General features: G+C 49.9%; 1 protein-coding gene across 8 annotated transcripts in view; it reads left to right on the forward strand.

The window, feature by feature from the left end:
• Positions 1-462: 462 nt before the first annotated feature.
• TMEM164 (transmembrane protein 164) overlaps positions 463-13,407 on the forward strand; it is a 161,324-nt gene continuing 148,379 nt past the window's right edge. For 3 of the 8 annotated variants that reach the window (XR_013825783.1, XR_013825784.1, XM_079911248.1), the window contains exons 1-2: positions 934-977; positions 1,311-1,980. Coding sequence is in view for 4 of the 8 variants with exons in the window: in XM_079911248.1 (XP_079767374.1) it covers positions 1,591-1,980 (390 nt within the window). In the remaining 4 variants the exon portion in view is untranslated. Of the gene's footprint in view, positions 584-933; positions 978-1,310; positions 1,981-13,407 lie in introns of those variants that run through there. The other 5 variants (XM_079911252.1, XM_079911253.1, XM_079911249.1 and 2 more) reach the window with 5 other exon arrangements.

The following is a 13,407-nucleotide window of genomic DNA, read 5'->3' on the forward strand; positions in this document are numbered from 1 at the left end:
CCCCCAAGAACTTAGCGAGGGCTGGCTAAGCGCCTACTAGGTGCCCGGTGTACAAAGAAATGCCCTGGAGAACCGGGTTGCAGGAGGTGGAGTCGGTCCAAACGGCTTCGCGGAGGAGGCGAATTCCGTAGACGGTGGTGCAAGAAGGTGGCAGTGCACGCGTGCAGGCTCGGCGAGTGCCGAACGCGAGGCAGGCCGGGGAGGAGGGGAAGGAGGCGGGGATTGAGCCCGGGGGAGGGAGGGGAGGGAGAGGCGCAAAGAGGGAGGGTGGGAGGTGTGAAGGGTGGGAGCGGCAGGGGGAACGAGGGAGGCGGGAGAGGGGAGGAGGCGAGGCGGGGTGGCCGCGGCCCGAGGGGCCGAGCCGAACCGGAGGGGGAGGTGGCGGCGGCGGCGGCGGCGGCGAGGGGGAGGAGAGAGGGAGGGGAAGAAGGAGGAAGCAAGCGCGGCGGCTGCAGGGGGAGGAAGACGGGGAGGAGGAGCCGTGCGCGGCGGCCGCGGCAGCCGCCGGGGGAGCCGAGTGCCCGGGCGCGGGGAGCGCGGGGATCCAAGCGAGTGCCCAGCCGGGGCTGCAGGCCGACTGCCGGTGAGTGGAGCCCCGAAGGGCGCGGCTGTCAGTCCCTGGGGCCGGGCGGGAGGCGCGGGAAGATGCGGCGCCGGGATGGAGGGAGGGGGCCGGCCGGAGCCCAGCCCCCGGCTGGCCCGGCCTCCCGCCCGCCTTCCCTCCCTCCCTCCCTCCCTCTCTCCCTCCCGGCTTCCTCCCGCCGTTGCCCGCGCGAGGGGGGCAGGTCCCGGGCGGGCCGCGGGCTGGGGGAGGTGCTGCCCGGAGGGCGGGCGTCTGGGCCGGGGGGTGGAGCTGGGGGCTCGGGGGTGTACCCGGGGGCGGGAGGCTGGACAGGGACGGCTCTAAATTGGCTCGGAGGGGCCAGTCGGCGGCGAAGTTGCTCGCTGCGGGCAGAGGCGGCCACGCGGTTGCAGGAGTAAGCGATCCCCCTGTGGCGAGTGCTTGAGACGAGGAGTCCGGCGTCCCCGCCAGCCCCGTCGCCCTCCCCGCCTGCCCGGCCCCGCCAGCTCCCCTCCTGGCCTCCGCGTGTCCCCTCGCCGTCGCCCCCGGTTCGCTCCCGCCGCGCTGCCGGGTCCCCTCGGCCCTCTCCCTGACCCTCCCGGCCTCCGACTTCCCCTGACCCCTGCTTGCTTCGCCACTGCCCCTGTTCTCCTTTTCTTCCCTCGCTAGTTACCCCTCCCCGCCTCGTAAATTCCCGATGCAATTGCCTCTTTGAGACCTTTTTTTTTTTTCCTCTCCTTCCTTTTAGATTGGCCAACGGCTCGTTTCCACCCTGCCTCGTTGGTGGCCACTGGAGAAGCGCGGGGGGCTCCCCAGACAGCCGTGGGGACAAGTTAGAGCCAGCACTTTGCCCCGGGCCTCGCGTGTAGCTTCCCGTCCCCTGCTCTAGGTGCCCTGGTGTCCGGAGGGGGGTGCGGGTGCGGGGGTGTGCCCTCCGTACATGTCCCACCACCCGGGCCACCCTCTGGGCTTGTGTTCCATCTCGCTCTTGCTTCCTGCACGGTGGTCGAGGGGAACCACTTTGCATCATGTCCCGGTATAGCTACCAAAGTCTCCTGGACTGGCTCTATGGGGGCGTGGACCCCAGCTTTGCAGGCAATGGGGGCCCCGACTGTGCTGCCTTCCTCTCTTGGCAGCAGCGGCTGCTGGAAAGTGTGGTGGTCCTGACCCTGGCCCTGTTGGAGATCCTGGTGGCCCTGCGGCACATCCTGAGGCAGACGAAGGAGGACGGTAGGGGTGGCCGTGGCTGCCAGCCAGAGCAGGTGACCCAGCGGCCAGAGGAAGGCAAAGAGAGCCTGAGCAAGAATCTGCTCTTAGTAGCCCTGTGCCTGACCTTCGGGGTGGAGGTGGGCTTTAAGTTCGCCACCAAGACCGTCATCTACCTGCTCAACCCCTGTCACCTGGTCACCATGATGCATGTGAGTCTGTTGACTTCCCCCCCACCCCACCCCGGGCAGCCTCAGCCATCGGAGTCATTTGTGTGCTCAGGACACGTGGCAGTGTAGAGCACCTCATCCCTGCGGGAAGTGGGACCCTCCCAAATGATTTTCCAGCGAGGCAGTTTGTGTGCGGATTTCAGACTTGGCTCTGTTCTACCTTTGCACAATGCGTCAGCTCCACGGTGGAGGTGGGCACTAGGAAAGACTAGCACTCGGGCCACGACCCCTCCCCTCCCAGGCCTGCCCTGGTCTTTCACAAGCAGGAAGTCCAGCCCCAGCCAGGTGCCCTTTCTGAATCACCAGTGGGGAACCATGGCCCATTCCCCCATCACCTCTGCCACAGTTAATTTCCCAGAGGCCTGGTGACATTCTTTCCTGGAGGTGGTCACATAAGGTTACTGGTCTCCACTGTCGTACTTTGGGGAAATCCTTTTACGGGTTTCTCCTAATGACTCTTTCATTTGGGAGTTTACGCTCCTGGGGTGAGGTCTGCCTTTGAGTTCTGCGGTGTTGGAGCAGCCCCAAGCTCCTACTAACCACTCTGAAGCCGACCCCAGGCAGACTCATGAACTTTTCTCTGTCCATGGTGAGAGGGTATTTATTTCCTGCAAACCTCTTCATCTTACCACTCTTATTCTCTCTCCTGAGGTCACGGTCCAGGGGTGCCCAGACAGCTGATTTCTTTACCTCCCATTAGTGGCGCTAAGAAAAACAAATGAGATTGAAAAGGAAAGTTGCCAGATACATAAAAATAATCTGGGTGAGGACCAAGAGCGAGACTGTCTTTCTGTACTCAGCCTGTGTAGAGAGATGTTCTAAAACTATAAAATCATAGAGGAGGAGGAAGAGGAGAAAGGGAAAAAAGAGCCTTTTTAGATTTCAAGCTGTGGAAAACCTGGTGTGTTTTATCCAGGGACAGTTTTGAAACCTGTCATTAGCATCTTGATTGCTTTTATATTTGTAGAAGGTTATTCTCAGGAGCCTTGTGATAACCCCGTGTGGGGCAGGAGGTCGAGATGCTTATCTCCATTTTAAAGGCCTGGTGGAGCCCAGGGATGGGAGGTCGCTCGCCTGCAGCCAAAAGATGAATTAGCCTTCCGGGTTGGAAAGGTAATCTACCCTCTTCGCGGAATGGCAGGGCGGTCTCTGGGGAGAGGCCGATGCTGATGGGCATGGCGCCGCCTGCTTGTGGCCGGCATGCTTGCTAGCTCTGTGTTCTAGGAACTCCTTTGATGGCGGCTTCCTAGCCTCAGTTTCCCAGTCTGTAAAATGTGAATGGCCACAAACCCCTTCCAGTCTTGCAGATGTGGCAAGGAGGTGTAGACAACTTTGGAATAAAGCAGCTCTTATGGATGGGATGGCTATAAGCATCCAGCAGAGTGGGAGTGGGTAGCATTTTCCAAAGAGGACTTCTTGGGGAGTGATGCCATTCACAGGAAACCCAGGGCTCTCCCAGCTAGACCTTCTGTGTAAATTTGAGCCTGTCCTCTTTCTTTCCTTTTTTTGATGAATGGGCTTTTTGTTAATGAAAGGAAACAACGCATCTCAGCCGCTGCTATGTGAGGCTCTTGGGACAGGAGAGCTTTTTTTTGGTTGGCAGGTGGTGAGGGTCAGAGGGTGCCTTTTCTACAAAGGGGTCTTGAGGCCTCTGACAACCACATACGTAGAAGGTCAACAAAGAACTAAATTCAGCCTGACTGGGGCTGCTGCTGGTGTGATTACATCAAACCTGGCAGCACCATGTTTTTTTTTTAATAAAGTTATTTATTTATTTATTTAGGGCAGTGTTGGGTCTTCGTTGCTGTGCGTGGGCTTTCCTCTAGTTGCGGCGAGCGGGGGCTACTCTTTGCTGCAGTGCGCGGGCTTCTCACTGCGGTGGCTTCTCTTGTGGAGCACGGGCTCTAGGCACGCAGGCTTCAGTAGCTGTGGCACGCGGGCTCAGTAGTTGTGGCTCGTGGGCTCTAGAGTGCAGTCTCAGTAGTTGTGGTGCACGGGCTTAGTTGCTCCACGGCATGTGGGATCTTCCCGGACCAGGTCTCGAACCCGTGTTCCCTGCATTGGCAGGCGGATTCTTAACCACTGTGCCACCAGGGAAGTCCAGCACCACGGTTTTTAGTGCAGAGGGTTTTAGAGGCTTTTAGAAGACACTGGAGACTCCATTCTGGCATTTATTAGTTGTGTGACTTTGGGGAAAGCACTTTTCCTGGGTCTCAGTTCTCCCAGCTGCAAAACGAGGCAGAGTTGCATTCCTAGCTCTTGACAGCCTATGTTCTGTGATTCTTTTCTTCATAAGCAGAGTCCGGGGATGCCACAGAGAGCTATTCTAGAAATGCTTTTGGCCTCCTTTCCGATTTCAGGTGGCCTTGTTCATCTTCGTTCATCTTTTGCTCCCTGTGTCTTCCCCGTAAAGTACACATGACCAGGCCACCCTTAGGGACACACGTAGATGATGTTGGCACTCGAGGCTGACAGCTGCAGAGAGACAGATGTTTGGGGAACTAGGGACTGATTCCTGTTACTTGTGCTTTTGCTGTTGTCCTGTGCTTAGCTTAAACTCTGAAGCTAGAGGGTGGGGTACAAAGAACAGAGTCAGGCTGAGGAATTCTTGGACCAGAGCAGGATTGTACTGCTTTGTCCTTTACTCCTAAGTCACTGCTTTGTGTCATTTAAATAGTAACTTCCGGCCCAGTGGGGGACCTAGCCTGTGATGAATCCAACATTCCATACCTTACCTGTGGCTCTTCCTGGGAAGCAGGGATGTATGGATTTTTAAAAGTTCATGTGAGTCCTTAAAAGAAATTTAACAACAGATGGTTGGAAACAGTTTTGACTCGGTTACAGCAATGACTAATGGTAGTAAGTATGGTTAGTAATACTTTACATTTATCTAGCTTTTAACTGTTTATAAGACACTTTCACATGCATTATCTTCTTTAGGGTTATGCTAGATAAGCTTGAGCCTGGAGAGGGGGTTGTTAAAATGTTTCCTGTGACTGTGTGTATTCCACAGGGGAGATGTTGAGTACAAAGAAATGCTTTGGCAAGTGAATTAGCTGAGTTAGGCCATACTATGGCAGTGAATTCTGTGGAGTTCAGAGGTCCCAATAAGGAAAGGGAGACATTAGCTGAAATGAAAGCGGGAGCTTAGCAGAGGCATTTCTGATGTGTGTCTCTCAACAGGCCGACTCAATTATGGCTTTATAGAAAGGCCTTGTTCCTCAGAGCCAGTGTAAGTTTGTAACAAGGACAGTATTGCTTTAGGCCAGGAAATGGAAGAGTTGGAGGGAAAGTGGTTAGTCTCCTTATCTCCCATTTTTCAGTCTGTAAAATATTTATTTCCAAGGCCTTGTTACGCAGACCCTCATCATAGCCATGCTGCCTTTGGGTGACCGCCAGCTTTAGAAGCATAAGGAAGGGCAGTCCTTGTATCTGAGGTCTGTTCTGGATTAATATTCCCGCTGTCCGGTTTCTTTTTGGCCTCATCTGATATCTCAAGGGCCCTGGAACCGGGGTCTGGCGGAGGTTTGTATGATTACAGCAGCACCTTCCCACATCTGAGCTCAGGCCGGTGACGCTTGAGGGTTCTCGGAATCAGCAAGCACCGGGATTAACGCACTGTTATTAAACCCCTCGCTGAATGTCAATGGTGTTTACCCATTGCACCAGTATTTCTTCAAGTGTGGCTGGTCCCCTTGTGCATATTATTTAGGCAGGTGTGGGTTACAGGGAATGCATTTACTGACTGATTGACCCAGCAAGTTAGTGGCAGAGGTGGCTTTAGAACCGAGCTGCCACAGTGGGTATTGGGGCTTTGCAGGAAGAGCTTCTCATAGCTACTTAAGTCCGAAAATCTACACGTTCTTAGCAGAAGGGTTAAAATGCCAGACAATTTGACTGATCGTGTCCATAAAGACTGGTGGCCTTTTATCTCCTTTGCATCCAGTTATATTGTCTCTGTCTTAGGAACTTAACGAAAAGATCAAATTTGGGATGTCTTGCCCAATTGTCCACTTCCGGTTGGTTCTGTGTGCGTCTGTGTCAATATCTCCTGATTGGGCGCTGAACTGAGTGGGGCACAGCATATGGTGTTTAACCCTCCGTGTCTCTGTGCATAAGGCAGGCTGGATCTCAGCTGGACATTTGCCAAATAATAATTGATGCTATTGACCCTGGAACGCCAAGCCTCTGGTTTTTAGCCTGTAATACCTAGTGAGCCCCATCCTTCTTTTAGAGTTGCCATTGCTATTTTATTTTTCTGTCTTTACGATATATTAGAAGGCTGACTTCCACCAAATGTGGCTAACCTGCTTTCGGCTCACTGTTTATTTTTCTACTTCTTCCCTCTTTGCTGAAAGCGTAGAATGGCACATATTCAAAATGGCCCTGAGCTTTTTGTGACACCTTTTGGAACTCACGGAATATACACGGGTGTATTCCATTTGCTCTGTGATGGATTTGTTTGAGAGAAAACCTGATAGATTTGAGAACTAGGCTTTTTGTCCCCCGCCTCCTTGACTTCAGACCAACCACACCTCCTCATCCCATCTGTTGTCTGGACTGCTGATAACTGCTCCCGCTTGCGATTGACGTCGGTGGGGAATGGGTACAATGAGGGATCCAGCCATCTGCTGACGGCTTATCAGATGGACTGTGTCCTGTGTCCTCAGTCCAGGGGGACACAAGGGGATAATGTTTATATGGGCCCCAGCGGTGAGGCATGACATTCCTTTTTAGTTTGTTTTATTTTTCCCCCAAGGAAATTTGCAGAGAATTTTTCCATCTTTCATAATTACAGTGTTTGGCGGGGGCGGGGGGGGGTTGTCCATTATAAAGGGAAGTGGTGTGGATTGGTGGATTAAACAAGCCACAGACAGCCCTGGGATTTAAAATTATGATGCCAGTTTGGCTCATGGCTTGCTAGGGAACCTGAGCAAATTATTTAACCTTTTCCTATCTCCATCTTCATGAAACGGGCCACATGGAAACAAAGCATTTTAATCCTCTGAATAACTCTGTGGTCACTTAAACAGAGATTCCAGGTACAGCTGATCAGAGCTGGACGATGACCAATAGATTTTTACCTCCGGCTCAGAAACTGACAAACCTCAACACCTTTTCACCTTTCTTGACAGCTATTAGAATCCATTCCTCTAATCGTTTCTGTTGCTTTTCTCTGGATCCTTGCCCATGCCTGCATACCCTTCTCATGCACAGCCTATAAAACTGGGTGCTGCGACCAGAGGTCCAGCCTACACCCAGCAGAGAGGAAAGCTTTCCTTCTCTGCCTTTTCTCACCATGCACTTGTTAATACAACCCAGCGTGGAGCTTGCTATTTAGTAACAGCATGTGGCTGGCTCCTCCTTGGGGTGACCGACAGGATCCCTGGGTTTTTGTCCCTTTGCCATAGATGTGTCTCTTTCATCGCTGTCTTCGTGGGATCTGTCGTGAGTTCCTCCCCTCTGCAGATCCCCCTGAAGCGTCTCCTCTGTGAAACTTTCCAGTTGACCTTGGCTCCACAGTTATTCCATTCATTCCAGTAACAGCTTTTGTCCTCTTTTCCTGACCCTCTGAATATTCCTCAGACTATTTGGCTCTTCAGCATATGCCTTTGTATACATGTAGGTAATTCAGTGAGTCTTCGACTGGGTTGCTTGTCTTTGCGTGTTTGTTCATTTTCCACCATTAGCGTAAACACTTTTCTTTAAGGAAAGGAGTAGTGTTTTGTTTTTTCTCTTCCCTCTGTAACTCCCTGCAGAGCTTAATACAATACATGCACATTAATTTTTTAATGTGTGCCTGGATAATGCTGGCTGACTGACTGACAGAGCTGACTGTTTTCTTCCGCTTTTTCATTTTCCCTCTGGTGGTTCTGTCTGTGTTCCCTTGAGGTCTCCTGGGCACTGTTCCTATGTCTCCTGTACCCATTAAGAGAATCTCCTGTCTGTTTTTTGAAATAGCCAGAGGAGAGAGGTGGTTTTGCCTCCAGCTCACACATCTTTTGGTTCCATCACAAAGAGCTGGTTATTAGGAACTGCAGCCCATTCTCTGCCCCAAGTATCTGCTCCCTTTCATTGCTGTGAGGAAATTACGCTGTTGGATCTTGGTCTGAAATCCCTTGGTTCGACATCTGGAAGTGTCTACTTTCTTCCTTTCCTTCCTTAATATCAGACACGTTAAAAAAACGTTATTAGTCTGGTGACTCACTTTCCATCTCTTTCTCTCCCCTTTTGTATTTTTCAGTAGGTAGCTCACTGTCGTCATACCTCACTGAAACACCCTCTGCAAGAAGAGCCAGGCTTCTCAACTTCTGGTCTTTCATATCTTTTTTTTACTTTATTTTTTTTTCAGCTTTGTGAGGTATAATTGACAAAGAAAATTTTAAGATATTTAAAGTGCACAACAGGACGATTTGATGTACGTATGCATTGTGAAAGGATTCCCCACCCCCCATGGAGATCCATGGTCTTTCATATCTTTTGTTGAATTGAGAGCATCTTCTGCCAGTCACTGGATGACTGGACCTGAAGAGACTATGGGTGTGGAGTGCAGTGCTTCTCGAACTTTCTTTGTGAAAAATTCCCTTGGGAGCTTGTTCTAATGCAGATGCCTGGCTCTCTACTCAGGGAGTCTGAGTAGGTCTAGGGCCTGTAGGGTGAGGATGGGAATCTGCATTTATTACAAGCTCCCAAGTGATTCTGATGCTGGTGAGCATCGGACCCTGCTTGGAGAGACATTATCTAGAGGCTAAAGTATGAGGTGGGCTGTCGGTTCAAATGCTCCTCCTGACTGGTGTGAATCTGGTGGCCTTTGGGCGGGCGTTTAGTTTTCTGGTAGTACCTCAGTATTTGTGTGGGTGTTAAATAATGTGGCTGAAATTAGAGGTTGAGGGCTCCGAGATACTGTGAGGTGGATTTTACGGTAGCTTTAGAGTTCCAGTGGCTTGTTGGGTCCCTAGGGGTTATGTCAGTGGAGGATTTCCAGTCCTTCTACACTCCCTTCCCAGGCTTCCAGTGTCTGAGATTTTGGGGAACTAACGAGAGGAAATACTGACACAGAGTTATTGCATGCTAATTTTCTATGTGCAGGACTTTTGTTTTAAATGCTCATGGGAATGTATTCATTCATGTATCCATTCAGCAAACATTTATCCAGTGCCTGTTGTGTGTCACACATTGTGCCAGGCACTGGAGATTCAAAGATAAATAAAAACCATTCTTTGCCTTCATGTTCCTCACAGTTGAGATGAGACAGGCAAGAAAAAAGATCAACTAAATTACAACATGACATGTACGGTAACAGATTTGAACAAAGCATAGAGGACAGAGGGTCTTTTTTTTTTTTTCCTAGTGCAATTAAGGATAGCTTCCTAGAAGAGGTGACATTTGACTCACAAAGGAGGCATGTTAGCTCCTTGAGAGCAGAGGCCCTCGTTTGTCTTGTTTTCTATTCTAGCGCCTCAGACAGGGCCTGCCTCATAGTAGGTGCTCAGTAAACATGTATGAATGAATGAGTAGGAAGGAAGGGGTGTTGCAGGAAGGAAGGGGTGTTGCAGGAAGGAAGGGATTCCAGGCATAGGAAACAATACATATAAAGGCCCAGAGTTGCTTCCTGTGTCACAGGAAAGCTTCTCAACTCTTACCTGGAGTCATTCCGTTGTTATTATCAGGGGAAGATATTTTTTCATATTTCTCCCTTGGCAAACCAAGGAATGCTCTGTCATTTCTGGCCCGTTGATAAGACAGCTGCAGTTGCCTACGAATCCTTGATAGGGGGCTTGTGAGATAGAGAATTGTGTTCTCTGTGCCGTCCCAAGGAGGGCTCACACGGTCAAAGACAGACACACAGAACACTGATGAGAGTGAGCCGACATTAAATACAGGAAGTGAGATAGCAGGCATCCCACCTGCGACCAGAAGATGATTTTTAGCAGCTCATGGGGTGCTTGCTGTCCCCACGGATTCCACAGCAGAACTGATGAAATGTGATGCTGTCCTTCTACCTTTCTCTTTTCTATTCTCTTCCCCGTTTCCAAGTCTTTCCCCCCGACCCACTCCATCCAGGTTTGCCTCTTGTACTCAAAGCTCCAAATCAACCCCTTGTATTGATACATTTCGAAATGCCCGTTTCATCAGAGGAGGTCATATCGCTGAGGAAATCAGGAAGAAGTCAGTTCCATTTAGGAGGTTCACACTGAAGTGCGAATGGCTCATAGACTCAACTGGGCTGGGGGAGGGCAGGCATTTCTTAAAGGGCCTTGTTACCCTTACTCTAAATGGTGGGGTGTTTTTGAGCAGGCCCAGTGTTTTTGAGCAGGTGGCCTTTCCCGTGTTCCTTACCCAGTTTTTGGCCTCCTTTCCACTCCACACCCCACCATCCCCCCGAGAACTGGGGTTATCAGTGTCTTGCTACCCTAATTGCTGGACCCCCAGGGTAAGTCTCCCTCCAGGGTGCTTGGATACAGCAGTTAAATCTGAAGGCCTGGGGAGGATTCCTCCTCTTCTGGGTATGGTCCTCTCTGTTTACTCAGCTCTTTCCCAGGGAAAGAGTTACCAGCTAAATAGGGCATGGCTTGCATGTCCGTCAGCGTGTGCTGTGTCAGGGGACGCAGACCTGTTGCGAACCTGAGATCCTGAAGGGGAGGGTTGGGGGGATCTCTCCGGTGGCTGTGCGCTGTTGGAGCAAATGCCAGAGGAGGAAGGGTGGGATGAGTCTGGTCCTGGGCCTGTGGCTCTGTGGAAAGGGAATAGACGGGAGGTTAGAGAGGACTGGCCTGTTGGGCAGAAACAGTTCAAGCCGTGTCCTATGGGCAGGTGTTTAGGTGGGTAGAAGAGCGAGAAGCGGGATTATCTGGAGGAGAAAGGAGGCATGAGCCCATTCTAATTCCATCCGGGTGCCTCCAGTCTCCCTGTCTCCATCGCACATCAGTGGTGGTGTAAACTCAGGGTGTATTTTGCCTGTGAATAGAATCGCCTTTGCCAGTCGACCAGCTGTGTTTGCAGAAAGACTGTGTGCTCAGGCTGTTGCTAGCAAAGAGACATTTCATTCAGGTGCTGATTAAATAAGGCGCAGAGCCAGGTTGCACATTAGGCCCTTAACTACGGCTCTGGGAGCCCCTGGGTAAACACTTATTAGATGTTCTGGGCAGAGTATTAGCAGAGGCTGCTGGACATAAGGTGCTTTCTTCAGAAATCAAGTTAGGGGAAATTGGCTAGGAGAGAAAGTGTCTAGAAAGGGTCTTGCTCCTCTTTTCCTAGACTCGTCAGGTCCGAGCTGCTGGCATATACATGGAAGGGCTAGACAGATTTCCTCATTGGCATTTACTTGTGAAGTTCTCACTGGGACCCGGTAGGTTGGGATTGGGACACAGCAGGGAGACTGGCTAAGTTAAGTAGGGCACTAGTAATGCCTCCTTTTCCTAATGCAAATTCAGCTTAGTGGACTGAGCTTTTGGACCATATTTCCTGGGTATGTATTTGAGCTCCATCGTCATGTGACCTTAGGCATGTTACTTACCTGCTAATCAACTTCAGTTTCACTCATCTGTAAAACGGGAGTAAAAATAGTACCTACCTAATAGAGCTGTTGCCAGGATTAAATGAAATAATTTAAATCAAGCATTTAGCAGAAGTTCTGGCTCACTGTCAGCACTCAATAAATGTTAGCAGTTTTTCATAGTACAGTTGGCCATCTGTAACCGTGGCTTCTACTTCTGCAGATTCAACCAACTACAGATTGCAAATATTTAGGAAAAAAAAAATTCCAGAAAGTTTGAAAACACAAAACTTGAATTTGCTGTGCACTGGCGACTGTTTACATTTCTTTTACATTGTATTTGCAACTATTTACATAGCATTTACATTGTATTAGGTATTATAAGTCTTTTTATACATCGTATTTCCAACTATTTACATAGCATTTACATTGTATTGGGTATTATAAGTCTTTTTATACATTGTATTTGCAACTATTTACATAGCATTTACATTGTATTAGGTATTATAAGTCATCTAGAGATTATTTAAAGTGTGTAGGAGCACGTGCGAGGTTACATGCAACTACTACACCATTTTATACAAGGGACTTGAACATTCACAGATTTTGGTATCTGTGGTGGGTCCTGGAACCAACCCCCTGCGGATAGCAAGGGACTATTGTAGTAGTAGCAGTACAATGTATTTCAAGGCATACTGGGTAGAAGCTGGCTCTAGGGTGGTAAAGGCCTGGGTTCAAATCCTACCACTAACTGTGTAGCCCTGGGCAAGTTACTTAACCTCTCCAACCCCTAGTTTCCACATTTGTAAAACGGAATAATAATTATACCTACCCTGCAGAGCTGTTGTAAGAATTAAATGAGAAAAAATGAGACAATACTAATAAAGCACTTGAGATAGTAGACAGTCAATAAATTTTTTGCTGTGATGTGATGCGTGATGATGGTCACGAGCTTCGTTATCCTTATTATGGCTGCTGCTGCTGTGAGCTTGGATGCCTGATGCTGGGATAAGATGATAGAGATTAGATACAGGAAGGCAGCTTTAAGAATCTCACCCCCCCCCCCAAAAAAAATCTCACCCAAGAGCAGCTTCCCTGGCATCTTTGTTTCATGTGGTAGGCAAAAATATTGGTTCCATGAAGGTGGCACCCACATGATCTCTGCAGGGCAGGGTGGCTCGACTGTTGGAGGCCTAAGGACGGTTTTGTGGGGAATTTGGATGTTCCTGTAAATCACGCAGCCCTTTCTGAAGCATTTGGAGGATGGCTGTCATTGGTAGGAAGTTTGGCTTTCCAGGGACCTCTGGGCTTAATTACTGCTGCTCTTCATCAATGGGCTGGCTCTCTGGTGCCTGCTATCTTGAGATTGGTAGCCTAGGAAACCAACGAGTACATGACAGAAGTAGGAAAGGAGTGGTTTGGGTGTGGGCAGAGACAGGTGCGTGGATTTACTTTTTTCTTTTTCATTAATTTATTTTGACCGAGGGGAGTGCAACTTGCTCAAGTGCCGCCTGTTCTCAGGGTTAAGAAATTATTGGAGGAGAAAGGGCTGCTCCCAGAGCTCCTAGGAGAAAGACAGGTTAAAAGTAGACCAGTGCTTTGCCTGACATGTCAGCAAACGGACCAAAAAAAAAAAAAAAAAAAAAAAAGACAATTCAGTATCTCCCGGATATGGGAAACCTCTCTCAGTGTTGAAGAACAGCTACTCTTTCAGAACTGGGACCTCAGCCACGAGTCACTAAAGGGCCCTTCCAGGGCCAAGGCCTGGGTCATGTGATTTCACAGCCTTGGGGTTGGAGTGCCCTATCCCACCCAGCAAGGCCATTGGAAGACCCCCAGGCATGTTCCCAAGCATTATGGGTAAATAGGCAGTTCCTTAGGTTAAGGTCATGTTTTAATAATGTAATAATCCT

This window comes from Stenella coeruleoalba (assembly GCF_951394435.1).
Source record: "Stenella coeruleoalba genome assembly, chromosome: X".
In the NCBI taxonomy this organism is placed as follows: domain Eukaryota; kingdom Metazoa; phylum Chordata; class Mammalia; order Artiodactyla; family Delphinidae; genus Stenella; species Stenella coeruleoalba.